Below are 17,650 nucleotides of genomic sequence, written 5' to 3'. Positions count from 1 at the left end.
GTTCCAGGACAGGCTCCAAAGCTACAGAGAAACCGTATCTGGGGGGGGGGGGGGGACAAAAAACAAAAAAACATGTAGAGGTGAGAAACAACTTTTGGGTTTGGTTCTCTTTTACCATGTGGGTCCCTGAGACAGAATTCACTCAGGTCAGGTTTGATGGGAACCGCCTCTAACTGCTGAGCCATCTCACTAGCCAATAGCTTTCATTCTTAAGTATACTGGCGTGTGAGCTAAGGCTCTGCAGGAAGGGGTGCACTTACCAGTGATATGCCACAAATCTGTGGGAGCCTATCCTTAAGTGTGTAGCATTAGGCTGGGCTGGGGTGATGCATGCCTTTAATCCCATCACTCGAGGCAGAGGCAGGAGGATCTCTGAGTTCGAGGACAGCCTGATCTACAGAGTAAGTTCCAGGACAGGCTCCAAAGCTACACAGAGAAATCCCATCTCAAAAAGCCAAAAAAAAAAAAAAAATGGAGAAGAAAAGAAAAAAAAAAGAAAAAGAAGAAGGAGGAGGAGGAGGAGGAGGAGGAAGAGAGGGAGGGAGGAAGGAAGGAAAAAACACTGACTACTTTTTCAGAGGTCCTAAATTCAATTCCCAGTAATCATAAGGTGGCTCACAACCATCTGTAGTGAGATCTGGTGCCCTCTTCTGGCATGGAGGTGTACATGCAGGAGGAGCATTGTATACACAATATACATTATATATATATAATCTTAAAAAAAATAAACTCTAAAGATAGAAGCAATTGGGCTGTGGGGCAGTCTTTTGGTTTGCTTTTTTTTTTTTAGATCAAGTCTCCTGGAGCCCAGGCTAGCCTCAAAACTCAATGTGTGCATGAACTTCATTTTGGTTTGTTTTTCAAGACAGGGTTTCTCTGTGTCTTGGCTATCCTTGGCTGTCCTGGAAATCACTTGGTAGGCCAGGCTGGTTTTGAGCTCATAGAGATCCACATATTTCTGCATCCCAAGTCCTGGGATTAAAGGTGCATGCCACCATGCCTGGGCTTTGACAGTGAACTTCTGATCCTCCTAAATGTTGGGAATCACAGGTATACGACACTATGCCTGAACAAAAACAGTTTAAGGACACATTTGTATTCTCAGTGGTGGCTCAGGACCTGTATTCACAGGACCTGGAGGCTGAAGCAGGACTAATACATGTTGAGCCAGCATGGGCTCCAGTGTAAGGCTTCTAGGCTTCAACAACAACAACAAAAATCAATTTCTCCACAATTAATAAATGGAACCTCCTAAAACTGAAAAGCTTCTGTAAAGCAAAGAACATAGCCAACAAGACAAAATGACAACCTACAGAAGGGGAAAAGATCTTCACTAACCCCACATCAGGCAGAGGTCTGATCTCCAAAATATACAAAGAACTCAAGAAATTGGTCATCAAAAGAACAAATAATCCAATAAAAAAATGGAGTATAGAGAACTCTCAACAGAGGAATCTAAAATGACTGAAAGACACTTAAGGAAATGTTCAACATCTTTAGTCATCAGAGAAATGCAAAGCAAAACAACTCTGAAATTTCATCTTACACTTGTAAGAATGGCCAAGATCAAAAACACTGATGACAACTTATGCTGGAGAGGTTGTGGGGAAAAGGGAGCACTTCTGCATTGCTGGTGGGAGTGCAAGCTGGTACAACCCCTTTGGATGTCAGTGTGGCGATTTCTCAGAAAATTAGGAAGCAACCTTCCTCAAGACCCAGCAATACCACTTTTGGGTATATATCCAAAGGATACTCAATCGTGCCACAAGGGCATGTGCTCAACTATGTTCATAGCAGCATTGTTTGTCATAGCCAGAATCTGGAAACAACCTAAATGCCCCTCGACCGAAGAATGGATAAGGAAAATGTGGTACATTTACACAACAGCAGAAAAAAATGACATCTTGAATTTCGCAGGAAAATGGATGGAGCTAGAAAACATTATTTTGAGTGAGGAAACCCAGACACAGAAAGACAATTATCACATGTACTCACTCATAAGTGGTTTTTAAACATAAAGCAAAGAAAACCAGCCTACAAACCACAAGCCCAGAGAATTTAGCCAACAATGAGGACACTAAGAGAGACTTATACAGATCTAATCTACATGGGAAGTAGAAAAAGACAAGATCTCCTGAGTAAATCGGGAGCATGGGGACCTTAGGGGAGGGCTGAAGTGGGGAGGGGAGAAACAGGGATGGAAGCAAAGAAAAATGTAGAGCTCAATAAGAATTAAAAAAAAAAAAAAGAAAGAGGGGCTGGAGAGATGGCTCAGTGGTTAAGAGCATTGCCTGCTCTTCCAAAGGTCCTGAGTTCAATTCCCAGAAACCACATGGTGGCTCACAACCATCTGTAATGAGGTCTGGTGCCCTCTTCTGGCCTGCAGACGTATACACAGACAGAATATTTTATACATAATAAATAAATAAATGTAAAAAAATAAAAAAAAAGAAAGAAAAAATCAATTTCTTCATTGTTTCAGTGGGAAATATGCTAATAGTGTCCAGGTAGTGTAATGGTCTGTCCTGTCCCTCACATCTTTAATCCCAGCACTCAGGAGGCAGAGGCAGACGGATTTCTGTGAGCTCAAAGCAAGCCTGGTCTCCAAAGTGAATTCTAGGACAGTCTATGGCTGTTACACAAAGCAAGGCTGTCTTGAAAAAAAGCAAGAAGCCCAAAGCCAAAAACCAAACAAGAAAACCAGAGATGTTTGGTTCTAAACCCCTCTCCCTATGAATGGGACCTTGGAAGAAAGGGCCTTTTACAATTCAGCTTAACAAGAGATGAAGTCATGACTCAGGGCTCAACCCTCAGAGACAAACACGCAGAGAGAAGATGATACAACTAGGAGGAGATGGCGAAGTCACTGCAGCCATATGTCACAAAGCAAGAGGTGGTCACGAATGCCAGCAACTCCAAGGCTCAAGGGGCAACATGGTACAGACTCCCCGGGACAGACTGCTTCAGAGACAGCATGGCCTGGCCACTTCTGGTTTCAAACTTCCAGAAACATCTCTGGCAGAGCTTGGTGGTGCAGGTGTGTCACCCCAGGTTCTCAGGAGGACAAGGCAGTAGGACCTCGAGTTCAAGTCCAACCTGGACTGCAAAGTAGATTGAAGGATAGTCTGGGCAATTTAGTGAGACATTTGTCTCCAAGTAAAAAGTAAAAAGATGGCTAAAGGATGTAACTCAGTAGTGGTGTTTGCCTGGCAACCCTGAGGCCTTGGTTTTAATACCAGGGCCAGGTAGGGGATCCATTTCTGTCCTATTAAGGGACTCAGTTTGTGGTATTTTGTTATGCCAATGTCACCTTGTAATTATCTTATAAATAGGACAGTTATGCAGTACACATTCGCTGTTGACACAGCTTATAAGAAGCCACTTTTAAAACCAAGCAGTTAAAATGTGTCACACATTTTGAAACTAAAAAAAGCCAATGTTTGAAATAAATACGCAGTTGAGCGTATGCTAGAAAGCCATACAATGGGATGCTATATATTCACACGAACACATCCCACATCCTTACATCTCTGTGAGCATCCCAGGTCTGTCTCAACCTGTGAAAAGTCCTAAAAACAGCTTTAGAGTTTCTTCTGCTATTTTCTCTCTTTTCTTAATACTAGATTCTTCTAAAGTGAGATGGGACACAGTGTCAAAGTATCACAGAAACTGGATGATTGTGGGAGACCAGTTGGCTGTTCTTCAAATTCCCTCTATCTAGAGGGATAGCCATCACTCCTGACCTGGGAAGTCAACTTGGTCTGACTGACATCCCCACATTCCATGGGCAGAAAGTCTGAGACCAAGGCCTCTAGATCTGGGATCTGGGAAAGTCACTTCCCTCTCCTGGGTCCTGGGATGGGGGGAGGAGCAAAGGATCTCCCCGGGGGACACCCTCAGGAAGTTCAGGGACTCACTATGTGGCTGAGGCTGGCCTTGATCATCCTGCTTCAGCCCCGAAGGTGCTGGATTATACCACTATACCAAGCTTCGGAGGACACTTTTTCTTTTTTGAGACAGTCTCTGACCCAAGTTGGCCTCAAACTCCTGTGTAGTCAAAGATGACTTTGAACTTCTGATCCAGTGCTAGGAATCAAACCCAGGGCCTCTTGCATGCTACATAAGCACTCTACCAACTGACCTATAACCCCAACCACGGGGAACACTTTGATAAAGACACCGGTCCCATTTCCCAATTTGTGAGGTTCCACATGGGACCTCATCACTTTTCAAAGGCCCTACATCTTGATAATAGTCACTTTTGGAGAAAGCCTGTTAAAATGGGAATAGGGTGGGCAATAGACAATATACATTACAGTGGGGTGGTGGTGGCACACACCTTTAAGCCCAGGACTCGGGAGGCAGAGGCAGGCGGATCTCTGTGAGTTAGAGGCCAGCCTGGTCTACAAGAACTAGTTCCAGGACAGGCTCCAAAGCTACAGAGAAACCCTGTCTCAAAAAAAAAAAACCACAGAAAAGAAGAAGAAGCAAAAGAGGAAGCAGAAGAAGAAGGAGGAGGAGGAGGAGGAGGAGGAGAAGGAGGAGAAAGAGGAGGAGAAGAAGGAGAAGGAGGAGGAGGAGGAGGAGGAGGAGGAGAAGAAGAAGAAGAAGAAGAAGAAGAAGAAGAAGAAGAAGAAGAAGAAGAAGAAGAAGAAGAAGAAGAAGAAGAAGAATTAATCGCCGGGATCTAAAATTTTTTTCCAGACATAATTTTCTCCCTTTCAGGCATCTTGCGAGGTCCAAGCTGCCAGCCAGCCAGTTCCTCAGAGCCCGGAAAATACAACAGTAATCAGTCATCCCAGAACGTGGTCAAACATCTCAACTCCTCGATGCCCACAAAGTCAGCGTGAAGCAGTCACGAGATACCTTATGATGCCCATTCCCATTCATTAAGATCCCCCAACCCCCACAAATTTGTATAATAAACAAAAGAGTGGAATGTAATTATTCAGCCACAGATAAGGCTGCACTTCTGGGTTCTAAAGGCAGGCACATGCGGATGGGCCATTGGATCCCGGATGACCCATGTGCGTGCCTGCATGCATGCGTGGTTACCTCCACGTGTGACTCAACTAAAACCCTTGCATGCATGTGTGAGTTGCCCATCTGCATCATTAGCATATAATGTAGTCATGCCAACCCCCTGTGCGCATGTGCTAGGTAGCTTTTTAAAGCTGGATGTGCCATTTCTCTCTCTCTCTCTCAATCTTTCTCTCTCTCTGCACGCCGCTCCCCAGGCTTGTACACACCCCCTCTAATAAACTCCTAAGCAGGTTTGTGTTCCATGTTTCCTTTTCACTCGCACCAGGTAATTTTACATACTACAGTCATCTGTAGACACAGAAAAGCTAAAACATGAGTCAACTTGGTTTGCTTGAGGTTTTGTGTTTAATCCCCAGAACTATCACCAAAAACGAACAAAGAGCTTATGTCCATTAGCCTCTCTAGCCCACCTCTTCATCCATCCCCCTAGCTCCTCAGCTCAGGTGCAAGTGGCCTTCATATGCCACACCCTCTTCTTGGAGTCTTTTCCTTCACAGGTCTCCTTGGCACCCTCCCTCACCTTCTGGGGTCCTGTTACTCCCTTGCTATCTCAGGGATAGTCTGGGGTCATCCCCCTGCCCAGCTACCACCTTCCTCCTTTCCAATTTAGCGGTCATCATCCTTTGGACAACTATCTGTACTCATGGGATTGGGTCCTGGAAGCACCAGCAACCCTGCCAGTATCCAGATCAACAGATGGTCAAGTCTCTTAAATAAAAACAAAGTCACATTTGCATAAAACCTATGCATATCCTGAGTACTTTAAACCCTCAGGTTACTTATTATACCTCACACAATGTACACAGTATGTGAGTAGTTGCACAGTAACTGTATTGTTTAGGGTATAGAAACAACATTCAGTAAGGATACAATGTCCCCTAATACTTTCAACATGCCATTGGATGAACCCACATAAGCAAAACTGTCTTGGAGGAAGACAGCCACCTGTGTTTACTCACTTACCTAGTTCGCTTCTAGTCTGGTTTTTGCTTGCTTGCTTTGAGGCAACCCCACTAAAGAGCATCCTTTCAGGGCTGGAGAGATGGCTCAGAGGTTAAGAGCATTGCCTGCTCTTCCAAAGGTCCTGATTTCAATCTCCAGCAACCACATGGTGGCTCATAACCATCTGTAATGGGGTCTGGTGCCCTCTTCTGGCCTACAGGCATACACACAGACAGAATATTGAATACACAATAAACAAACAAACAAACAAATAAATAAAAGCATCCTCTCAGCCAGAAGACAACACCAGGGGCTAGCTCAGGTCTGGGGTGTGCTGGGATCCAGTAAAGGTGAAGCCAGGAAGCACACAGGTGGAAACAGTTTGGGGCACAATGCGCCCTCTGTACAACCCTAATTTACAGAAGAGAGATGAAGCCAGGATACCGAGATACACCGATATCTGACATATCTCTTCATTTTACTTTTTGGAAAAAAAAGTTCTGTGTCAAGGCCAAGCAGCCATGTGTTATGTGAGCCACACTCCCCACTTAGAGAAAGCCAAGCATCTGAGAAGTTACTGATGTTTGTCCCCAGTCTCGCCAATGAGACGGAAAATGTCTGAGAGTTTCTTCTTTCCAAAGAGAACAAACCTGACGGAGACTGCACAAACAGAAAATACTGGCCCTGCGTTGGGTAAACTGTATCTGCTTAATGATTCCTTCTACAAACTATTAAAGTTCTAATAGTGTGTGCATTTAGATCTCCATCATCTTACTTTATTTTGACTCCATAATACTGAGCAAGTGCTCTAATGCTGAGCCACCCTCCAGGCCTTGAATCACCATGCTTTCTACTGGAACACAGCTCTGTTGGTTCTAATTTTTCACTGCATGTTCAGAAGGATCTGAAGGTCTAGTTGATAACCCAATGACAACTCAGTAGGTGGCATCACGTCGGGGCTGTATGCACCATGCTAAATGTAAAAGACAGGTGACTTCATTTATTCTAGTAAGAAGACAGATAAATAACAAACCTGTGAGTCATTGTTCACAATAGTTCCAGTTAAGTGCTTTGGGGAAGATGAGTAGGTGCTTTAATGGGGAAGTCCTGGGCAGGAGGCAGTAGCTGGACAGGGTGTTCAGGCTGGCCCTGCAAGGAGCTTCAGCCTGAGGGGGAAGAGGAGCTTGTCAGACAAAAGTGTGGGGGAACGCCTTTAGACAGAGAGACAGTGAGTACAAAGACCTGGGACAGAAGCAAATAGGCTGGAATAAGACTTAGAAAGGTTGTGTGGGCTCCAAAGCTACAAGGACAGAAGAGGAGCAGGCAAGGAGGGGGAAACAAAGCTAGGGCACTTTGGACTGAGAAAGAATCAAATACTGCAGGGCTGGGCTGGAGGAGGGTGTAGGGTGGACTGGTGTTTTTCTTTTCTTTTCTTTTCTTTTCTTTTCTTTTCTTTTCTTTTTTTTGTTCTCTTCTCTTTTCTTCTCTTCTCTTCTCTTCTCTTCTCTTCTCTTCTCTTTTCTTTTCTTTTCTTTTCTTTTCCTGGTGGGGGTTTTAAGATTGTCTGTGCCCTCAAAGTTTTGAGGAAGGTCACACCATCACTCTTGTGGTATCACTATCCAAGCGGCATCCCCAGAAGTTAATTACAAGGATGTGTTGGACACCATTCGGATGGAGGCTCTGTCAGTTTTCTGTTGCTATCCAACACAGACCTGAGGTATCATCCTGTGGTGTGACAGCTCTGTCACTCACAGTGTTAAAGAACTCAGCCTGTGGTTGGTTGGCAGTTTATTGCTTTGGCCTATGGGCAGGCAGTAAGTCATGGCTGGAACATGAGATGGCCAGATTAGCTCATAGTCAAATAGAGAAAGAAACTAGGGCCCCATAAAGAGTACAGCTACGGCAACCTAAAGCCCCTCTGTAGGCCACATCTCTTAATGTCTCCACCGCATCTCAGTATTGCCATGCTGAAATGAAGCCTTTAACACATGGCCTTTGGGGCACACTCCAGATTCAAGCAACAGCAGGCATGTCCTGCAAAATGATTGGTTCAACAAGTACTCTGCAAAAGTGTACAAAAAGGGAAGACACAAGGGAACCTGACAACCGGAGCAGCAGGTAACTCTGGGATGGGTCCCAGATTAGACACATGTTAGTGTCATAAATGGGATCAAATTCTGCATATTAGGTAACACGCTATTGATCAGTTTACAGAAGTTGTGTAGCCAAGTGTTCTTAGTTTTAAGAAAAACACATGAGGGGCATTGTGTACTATATACTCCCAAACATTTCAGAGGAAATATTGTGCATAAACATAGGTCTAGATTCTTAAGAATTTTACTTTATTGTTTATTTATTTATTTATTTTTGTTTTTTTGAGACAGGATTTCTCTGTAGTTTTTTTTTTTTTTGAAGCCTGTCCTGGAACTACCTCCTGTAGACTAGGCTGGCCTTGAACTCAGAGATCCTCCTGCCTCTGCCTCCTGAGTGCTGGGATTAAAGGCGTGCACCACCACTGCCCGGCAAGAATTTTATTTATGTATGTATTTGTATTACTCATGTATATGTATAGCATTGCATTAGGGGTCTTTACAATGGTTTAGTGGGTAAAGTTGTCATACCTGGCTCTCTGAGTTTGATTCTCAAAACCCATATGATGGAAGGAGAGAACCAATTCTAATGTGTTGTCCTCTGAACCACACACACATAGAAACAGATGCTTAAATAATGCATTAAATGTGGTTCTCTAGAGGAACAGAACCAATAGAATGTGTATGTATGTTTTCAAATACTTTACACAGTATGTGTTGGGCAGTTCAACAATGGCCACCCACATGCTGGAGAGTCTGAGAAACAAGGAGCTGCTCAGTCCATGAGGCTGAAAGCCTTAAGAATCCCAATGTTCTGTGCTGGAAGCTGAAGAAGCCGGGTTTGATGTCAGCTGAGTATAACGACAGCAGCAAAAATGATATAAATACACTTGGTATCAAGAGGAAGGGAGGCAGTACTGCTTTTTCCTAGGACTCTGTGTCTGGGACGCTCAGGGAAGATGTCTACCCTGGTGAGTGTCTTCTCACCTCAGTAAATGCTTCCTGGAAATGCCCTGAGGACCCCGGCAGAGGCGTGTCTCTTAGTTAATTCCAGATTGAACCAAGTTAACTACAGATAGTGACCATCCAAAATATACACGTAAATCCTATGAGGAAGAAAGCGGGGGACAGGCATGATGGGGTAAGCATGCTAGTAACTTCTCTTATCACCACCAAAATCCTGGAAAGAATCAAGTATGGAGGAAGGATTTACCTTGGCTCACAGGAATACAGTCCACCCTGGCAGGATGGCATGGCATTGGATCTCACTCTATGTTAGTGGGAGCTTGCAGCTTCACACTGTAACTGACCAGATACTACAGAATATAATCTTTAATACTGACTCCTCTCCCCCAGCCATCCGCTAGGCCACAAGTCTAAAGCAGCACCACTGGTGGGTGAATGTGGTGTCTAATACAGAAGCCTAAAGAGGATATCTCAAATCCAACTGATAACATAGCATTTGGGGATTCAGAAGAAAATACAATGAGCTACTTTTTCATTGTTATGGCAAAGACACTTGACAAAAAGCAACTTTAGGAAAAGGAGTTCATTTTTGGCTCACAGTTCCATGGTACAATCCACTGCATCCGGGGAAGGTAGAAAGGGATGCTGGCAGGAGGGTGAGGCAGCTGGTTACTCGGCATCCACAGTCAGGAAGCAGAGAGAGATGGATGCTGGTGCTCAGCTCCCTCTTTCTTTTTTGTTCAGCTGAGGGTACAGCCTATGTTCAGTTAAACCTCTCTGGAAGTACAAGAGACACCCCCAGAGGTTTGTCAGATAGGCAACCCTCAGTCCCGTAGACTGACCATCCCATGCTGCAACCCTTTGTACAAACACAGCTTTTCCCCAAGGCTGTACAAATTACCATGTCTATAGTTGCACCCCACCCCACCCTCAGCCCCAGTTCTCACACATGTTAAACAACTACCAAGTTTTTTTTTTAAATTTATTTATTTATTACGTATACAATAGTCTGTCTGTGTGTATGCCTGCAGGCCAGAAGAGGGCACCAGACCTCATTACAGATGGTTGTGAGCCACCATGTGGTTGCTGGGAATTGAACTCAGAACCTTTGGAAGAGCAGGCAATGCTCTTAACCTCTGAGCCATCTCTCCAGCCCCCACAACTACCAAGTTTTAAAGTGCAGGCTAAGTCCGGGTTTGCAGTTCATTGGACGGCAGAGACAGGTGTCTCTGGAAACCAGGGAGCAGTGGGCAGGCGGGGGAAGCATCACCTATATCCACTCAGGTCTGTTTTCTTGTTTTCCTCTGCTTCCTCTGAGAAGGCTCCTTTTTCTTTTTTAAGATCTATCTATCTATCTATCTATCTATCTATCTATCTATCTATCTATTTATTATGTATACAGTGTTCTGTCTGCATGAATGCCTGCAGGCCAGAAGAGAGTGCTGAATCTCATTACAGATGGTTGTGAGCCATGATGTGGTTACTGGGAATTGAACTCAGGACCTCTGGAAGAACAGTCAGTGCCCTTAACCTCTTAAACTTTAAATTCTAAGCTTGGGTCAGGTAGAAACACAACCCAGCTCACTTGATAATGCCATTATCAAGGAGGCTGGATGCTAGGAAACTTCCTGGTGAGTCCTCCAGGGGAGAGGATCACTGGAGATCTCACTACCCTGAACACGCTGCTGCTTTTTATCAACTTAAAGCAAGAACTGCAATTAGGTAGGTTGATAGTTTCTTCCTCAACACTCAATTTGATCACATTCCTTTTTTTTTTTTTTTTTTTTGGTTTGGTTTTTTGACACAGGGTTTCTCTGTGCCTTGGTTGTCCTAGAATTCGCTCTGTAGATCAAGTCTGCCTCTGCCTCCGATGCTGTGATGGAAGGCGTGAGCCACCACTGCTCAGCTGATCACATCCTTTTCTACCTTCTATTGAAACAGCTAATGACATAGCTCCGTGTAGTCAATTTAAGATTCACATACCCAAGAATATAGTAATTTTGTATTTATATAAATATGTAACTAACATCCCATTACATACACACCATGTTAAGCTTATGTAACATATTTTTTTTTGTACTACACACAACCACTTTCCCTTCTTCTATCCCAAACATTATCCTTCAGGGTTCTACCTAACCATAATGAAACGGGTGAGATCTATTTATTTTACCCTTTCACCTGCAATCTTCCTAAGGCCTGTGCTGGCTCCTTTTAAATCGCAAAGTACAAAGTAACTGCAGGGCCACAAGCTATGGTCATCAGAGATATACTTTCCATGTTCCCAGCAGCATCTGTGTTTGCTGGTGCTTTGGGGAGTGGAACTTGGGTCCCAGCAGGCCCAATCTAACTGTTGTTTTCCCAGGCCTATGAGGATCCCTCCCCCTGGTCACTTGGTGCTCAGGAGGGAACCAGGAGGGAATAGCTTATATGAGAAATGGATTATCCACCTCGGCCATGTAATAGAAGAGTGGTCCCAGGGTACAGTACGTATGGACGCCCCCAACTGCATCCCGCGCCATCCTCAGAGTCTGTGCCACAGCTAGGGCATACAAGACCCCACGCGTGTATAGCCAGGCCGAGTCCAGCCCTCGCACGCGTGGCCGCCTCAGCAAGCTGACGCAAGCCGGGTCGCGGGCACGCGCGCCCTCATTCATTCACTCCATTCATTGTGTGGACGCCGGACACGAGCCCCCAGCGATCCTCCGCCCGCGAGGTCCAGCGTGTGTGTGGAGACAGGGCGCGGGGACGAAGGTCGGGCGGTGTCCGCTAACCAGCGGCAAGCGACCGGGAGGCCGCACCCGCCTTTCCCGCCCACGAGGCCCGGGCTAGGCCGCCGCCCACGTGACGCACGGCCTCCCGCAGTGAGCGCATGCGCGCGGTAGCCCGCGCTCGGAGCCGGCTCAGGAGGACCTCCTGCTCGGCGTGCGTGCGCGTTCCCGCCCGCCCGCACCACGTGACCCGCCTCGCTTCTCCCGCTTTCGGTGCGCAGACTGACCAGCGGAGTCGGACGGGCCGTGCCGGCGTGCGCGTGCACGTGAGCCGCGTGGTTGGGCGCGGCGCCGTTGCTCCGCCCCTCTAGGCTCCGCCCCCTCCGCGCGCCGGCGTCCTCTGCGTCTCCGGCATTTGAATCGCGCTTCCGCCATCTTTCCAGCTTCAGTCGGACAGGCGCGGAGAGTCTTTCGGAAGGTAGCGGTGGGGCCGGGAGGATCGGGCCCAGCGAGGGCGGCGGCGGGGGTGGGGATTCCCTTCGGGTGGGCGCGGGGCGGAGGCGGCGAGGAGAGTGAACGGGCAGCGCCCTGGGTTTTTCGGCCAGCTTCCCTCCCCCCCCCCCCACCGTCTCACGCCGCGTCCCCGCCTTCCCGCGCGCTCTTCCCGGCCGCGGCCTTTGTGGGGCGCACGTGCCGTAGCCGCTCTCTCCCGCAGGATCGCCGCGATGGCCGCCCAGGGAGAGCCGCAGGTCCAGTTCAAGGTGCGTGCGTGGACGACCGGGGCCGTCGGGTGGGCTGGCGGGCGGGCGAGAGGGGAGGTCGGGAGGACAGCATGGCGGGAGGGAAGCGGGGCCGCTCACGCTGCCTCCTCCTTAGCTCGTCCTGGTGGGCGACGGCGGCACCGGGAAGACGACGTTTGTGAAGCGCCACTTAACGGGCGAGTTCGAGAAGAAGTATGTAGGTAGGTGCGGCGGGGCTGCGCGACTGCGGGCGGGGAAGTCGGCGGCCGTGCGTGGCTGACCCTGCCGCCCTCTTCCCGCAGCCACCCTGGGCGTGGAGGTGCACCCGCTCGTCTTCCATACCAATAGAGGACCCATCAAGTTCAACGTGTGGGACACAGCCGGCCAGGAGAAGTTCGGGGGCCTGCGCGATGGCTACTACATCCAAGGTGAGGGCCTGCGGAAGTGGGCCTGGCCCTCGGACATGTGCCTGGGGTGAGCCCAGGAGCCAGCCGTTGCCCGGTGACTAAGAAGGGAGGGAGATGCGAGACGGAGACGCATCGCTTCCAGGGAGGCGACCTCGTTTGCGTGGCTAGGAGAGGGTTTTTAGACGAGCCTTCCTTGGTGTCATTCGATCACATGCTGTGTCATGCTAGGCATGCTTTAGGGCAGACTGTGTGTCCTTACAGTTGAATAGGAGGCAGGGAAGCTGTAGGATCACTTTCTGGTTTCGAAACGTCTTTTGGGGTATATGTTCTGTGGTTATCCTTGAGTATTCCCGTCACGGGGGAGGGGGAAGATAGCACTTGGGCTAGTTAGTAAAACTCAACCTCCAGCCCCAGGGTCCAGGCCCTCTCACACGTGAGCGACAAGCTATGTTGTGTAAATTGTACTTTTATTTTTCTCCTTGAAAGTGATTGGAAAATTTTAAGGAGGGGGGTGTCAGATGGTTAAAGACAAATGAATGAAAAAAGTATTCTTGTGGACTTACTAGCCCGTTGGAAAAAACAATTTGGAAGTTCTTTGGTTTCTTACTGTGTTTTAGCATGTAAAGATACAAGGGTGTTTATCCCTGAATTGAAACTTTTTTTTTATTCTTTTGAGTTCAAACTTTCTAGCCAGAAAATTGGACCGTGCTTTTGCTGCCCTTTTTCAGTTTATTGTGACAGGATTTCTCTCTGTAGCTTTGGAGCCTGTGCTGGAACTCACTCTGTAGATCAGTCTGACCTCAAACTCACAGAGCTCCACCTGTCTGCTGGGATTAAAGGCCTGTGCCACCACCACCACCTGGCTTTTGCTGCTTCTTCAACTGTATCCTCAGCATCCCTATAGGTCAGGCAATAGCACTGGCCTCAGATTTTCTTAAAGTTATAACACTCATTTAGCCATTTAAAGATTCCATTTCTAGGTGGCAGAGTGTTTTGCTCGCTATAAAGGAGATACGTCTTCTAGAATGCTGATGTACTATTTTACTTTGGACCAACTTGGAGGGTGGGGGTGATGATTAGCTGTCCAAAGGGAGAGAAAGGAAAAGGTAGCTGGAGTAGTAGTAGGTCTTGACATTTGAGCTTTCATATTTAGAGGAATCGGAATCAGGGCCTTGAATTGCATCTAACTTTTTTAGTATTGAGGGAGAGACCTTCTGAAAGAGTGGGTTGATTGTGAGAGTCAGGCCTAAGATGATGAATGCCTCAGTAGACTAAGAAACATTTCAATCCCTTGAATGTCTTTCAGCCCAGTGTGCCATTATAATGTTCGATGTAACATCAAGAGTTACTTACAAGAATGTACCTAACTGGCATAGAGATCTGGTCCGGGTGTGTGAAAACATCCCCATTGTATTGTGTGGCAACAAAGTGGATATTAAGGACAGAAAAGTGAAGGCAAAATCTATTGTTTTCCACCGAAAGAAGAACCTTCAGGTATGTTCATAATTTATTGAATCTTTTCTCTTTTTTCTTTTTTGGTTTTTGAAACAAGGTTTCTCTGTAGCTTTGGAGCCTGTTCTGGAACTCACTCAGTAGACCAGGCTGGCCTCAAACTCACAGGTCTGCCTACCTCTGCTTCCTGAGTACTGGGATTAAAGGCGTGCGCCACCACGCCTTTGGGGATATTGAATCATTCTTAGAGAATATTATATATATGTAAGGCACACATGTCATGTAGGACCAATGTATGTTTTATATGTAAATTATTACAAAATGTCCTTGAGTTTAAAGTGTCTTGAAATGGTGATCACTAACAGAAGTTTTTAAACATAAATTTCCTTTTGTTATAAACAGTACTATGACATTTCTGCCAAAAGTAACTACAACTTTGAAAAGCCTTTCCTCTGGCTTGCAAGAAAGCTCATTGGAGACCCTAATTTGGAGTTTGTTGCCATGCCTGCGCTTGCCCCACCTGAAGTGGTCATGGACCCGGCTTTGGCAGCACAGTACGAGCATGATTTAGAGGTATTTGTCCTTTTAATTTTTTTCTGGTGTGGATGGATGGGTGTGTGTTTGCGCTTTGCCTGATGCCTGCAGAGGTCAGAAGCTGACATTGGATCCTCCCAGCCATGTAGATACTTGGAATCAAGAGCTGGCAGTGCTCTTGACTGCAGAGCCATCTTCCAGCCCCCTTTATCCTTACAATTAGTGCTTATGTTTGACTTGGTCGTGGCAGTTTTGATCTTAAGTGTTTCCTTTTTGTTTCTTGTTCCAGGTTGCTCAAACGACTGCCCTCCCGGATGAGGATGATGACCTGTGAGAAAGTGAAGCTGGAGCCCTGCGTCAGAAGTCTAGTTTTATAGGCAACTGTCCTGTGATGTCAGCGGTGCAGCGTGTGTGCCACCTTATTTAGCTATCAGATCGTGTACTTCATTGGATGCTGAAGGAGATGAATGGGCTTTGGAGTGAATGTGGCAGTTAAAACATACCTTTTTTTTAACCTACCTTCATTTTTTTGGACTTGCATATTTAGCTGTTTGGAACACAGTTGTTTCCTGAATTTCAAAAATAAGACTGCTACAGTCACATCGCACTATTCAGTCAGTGGTAAAATCTTGTTCCTGTCATTCCCATTCTTTTTGTTTAGAATCAGAATAAAGTTGTATTTCAAATAATCTAAACAAGTGAATCATCCCTTGTTTATAAGCATTTTAAAGCCAATATAAGGAAACTTGTGCCATATTACACTTAAAAATGCCTTTGCTTAGTACCTCTGAGGCTCATTCAGGTATGTTCCTGTGCCTACCTTCACAAACATTTGGATCGAGTCATGACCTAACGCTTGTCTTACAGGTATAAATACTGTGATTCAGCTAGGATATCTGCCCTACCTGCATTTTGCTAGGTAGTTTCACCTAAGAGAATAACTTGTTTAAAGTTGTATATGTGTGAGTCGGATGTTTTAGTGTAGGGGGCTATAGTCGACAGTGTCTGTAACCTAGACCTTCAGAAGTTAGAACTGCCTTTGATGGAAGCTTGAGGATTTTCTGACATGTGTATTTCTTGGTTTCCCTGTCTAACATTGGTTCTCTAAAATGTTCTTGACTTTTGAGTGGTGGTCTCAGCCAGCACTCAGGAGGCAGAGGCAGGAGGGTCCGAGTTCAAGGCCAACCTAGTCTACCGAGCAAGTTCCAGAACTGCCTAGAGAGACCTGTCTCAAAAGAAGTGTTCATGGTAGGTAGGCTGTGGCCCAGCATCTGATTCCCAGAGATTGTTTATAAGCAGCCCAGGAAAGGAAAAGCTAGAATACTGCTATTGATTTGGCTGGGCATCTGATGTGAAACTGTTAACTGAGCCCTTTTCTTGTTAGGTGTGATCCTGTCAGAGCTATGTTATGATAACATGTATTTAAAGGAATCCTTGTGTGGGTCTTGCTAGTCCAATCTACCAAAGTTATTTTGATCCCTTCCCCCATCCCTAAGACAAGGTTTCTCTGAACATTCTGAGCTGTCCTGGAACTCACTTTGTAGACTAGGTTAACCTTGAACTCAGAGAGATCAGCCTGCCTCTGCCTCCAAAGTGCTGGGATTAAAGGCCACCACTGCCCAGCTCTACTACCAAAGTTCTTAAAAGTGTGGACTGCTTCAGATGGCTACTTTATCTTTAAAGAAGGTTGAGTAACAAAATGAAGAGGCTGAAAGGAAGTTGTGCTGTGCATCAGCTTTTACTGATTTCAAGATGCTACTTGATGTATATGCTATGCTAAAATCAGGTGAAGACCCTCTCCCCTGACTGGGATGAAACTTCATTTAGATCTCTTAAATTAATACACTGTATGTAAACCTGATGTAGAATGCAAATACCTTATGACTCTGATTTTTGTAACAGTTAAACTTGAGAACTACTTCATGTGTGTTTAACCAGAGTGTAGAGGATTTACATTACTTATTGAAAGAACTTGAAAATATATATTGCTTCTGCTTTGCCTAGTTTTCTGAGTCATCTCTGGTATTTGCTGTAGGAGTAAGTAGTGAATGGCTTTTTCCTTCCTTTTTTTCCTTTTTTTTTTTGGATTTGAGATTTGATCTGCCAAATAGCAGAGATCTTATTTTATCCAGTTCTTTTTTGTTTTTTGCTTTTCCAGATAGGGTTTCTCTATAGTCCTGACTGTCCTGGAACTCTCGACTAGGCTGGCTTCAACAAGTCTGCCTGTGAGTTCTGACTTTAAAGTGCTATTCAGTTTTTATATGTGGAGAAAGTGCTCCCCCATTTTGTAAAAGCATCCCTGAATAGATGGCTGTATATTAATCAGTTAGTGTTCAGCAGATAGAGCTGGCTGAAGCAAAGTCGCTGAGAAGAAGCTGAAAAGTGAAAAGTCGGGTATTTAAGAAACGGGGTTTTTTGTTTGACTTTTTAAGATTTATTTATTGCATGTGCAGTGTTCTGGGTGTATGTATCCTGCAGGCTAGAAGAAAGTGCCAGATCTTACTATAAATGGTTGTGTTGCTGGGAATTGAACTCGGGACCTCTGGAGGAGCAGGCAGTTCTCTAAACCACTGAACCATCTCTCCAGCTTCTAAACAGTTTTATAGACTTCAGGAGGTTTTCTTTTTTCCTTTTTTTTTTTTTTTTCGAGACAGGGTTTCTCTGTAGCTTTGGAGCCTGTCTTGGAACCCATGCTGGCCTCAAACTCACAAAGATCCGCCTGCCTCTGCCTCCCGAGTGCTGGGATTAAAGGCGTGCACCACTAC

The 17,650-nt window shown here is 45.8% G+C and overlaps 1 protein-coding gene across 2 annotated transcripts; it reads left to right on the top strand.

Annotated features, from left to right (window-relative positions):
• Positions 1 to 12,094: 12,094 nt before the first annotated feature.
• Ran (RAN, member RAS oncogene family) lies at positions 12,095 to 16,888 on the top strand. 2 transcript variants are annotated; one of them, XM_087903605.1, is made up of 7 exons: positions 12,095 to 12,230; positions 12,468 to 12,513; positions 12,629 to 12,713; positions 12,795 to 12,920; positions 14,206 to 14,393; positions 14,754 to 14,924; positions 15,175 to 16,888. In XM_087903605.1, the coding sequence occupies exons 2-7, from the start codon at positions 12,478 to 12,480 to the stop codon at positions 15,217 to 15,219; spliced, it is 651 nt and encodes a 216-aa protein (XP_087759731.1). In that variant the 5' UTR covers positions 12,095 to 12,230; positions 12,468 to 12,477; the 3' UTR covers positions 15,220 to 16,888. The 2 variants fall into 2 exon arrangements, with proteins under 2 accessions (XP_087759731.1, XP_087759732.1); XM_087903606.1 differs by lacking the exon at positions 12,095 to 12,230 and having other exon boundaries at positions 12,452 to 12,513.
• Positions 16,889 to 17,650: the final 762 nt, after the last annotated feature.

The sequence above is a fragment of the Myodes glareolus genome, chromosome 2, assembly GCF_982192425.1.
Source record: "Myodes glareolus chromosome 2, mMyoGla1.1, whole genome shotgun sequence".
NCBI lineage: Eukaryota > Metazoa > Chordata > Mammalia > Rodentia > Cricetidae > Myodes > Myodes glareolus.
This window is presented reverse-complemented; position numbering and strand designations above follow the sequence as displayed.

Excerpts from the sequence above, each read along its gene's own strand:
- Ran (XM_087903605.1), top strand. The coding sequence starts at position 12,478 with ATGGCCGCCCAGGGAGAGCCGCAGGTCCAGTTCAAG. Across the intron at positions 12,714-12,794 it reads GTTCGAGAAGAAGTATGTAG|CCACCCTGGGCGTGGAGGTG; the intron begins GTAGGTGCGGCG and ends CTCTTCCCGCAG. Across the intron at positions 14,925-15,174 it reads AGTACGAGCATGATTTAGAG|GTTGCTCAAACGACTGCCCT; the intron begins GTATTTGTCCTT and ends TTCTTGTTCCAG.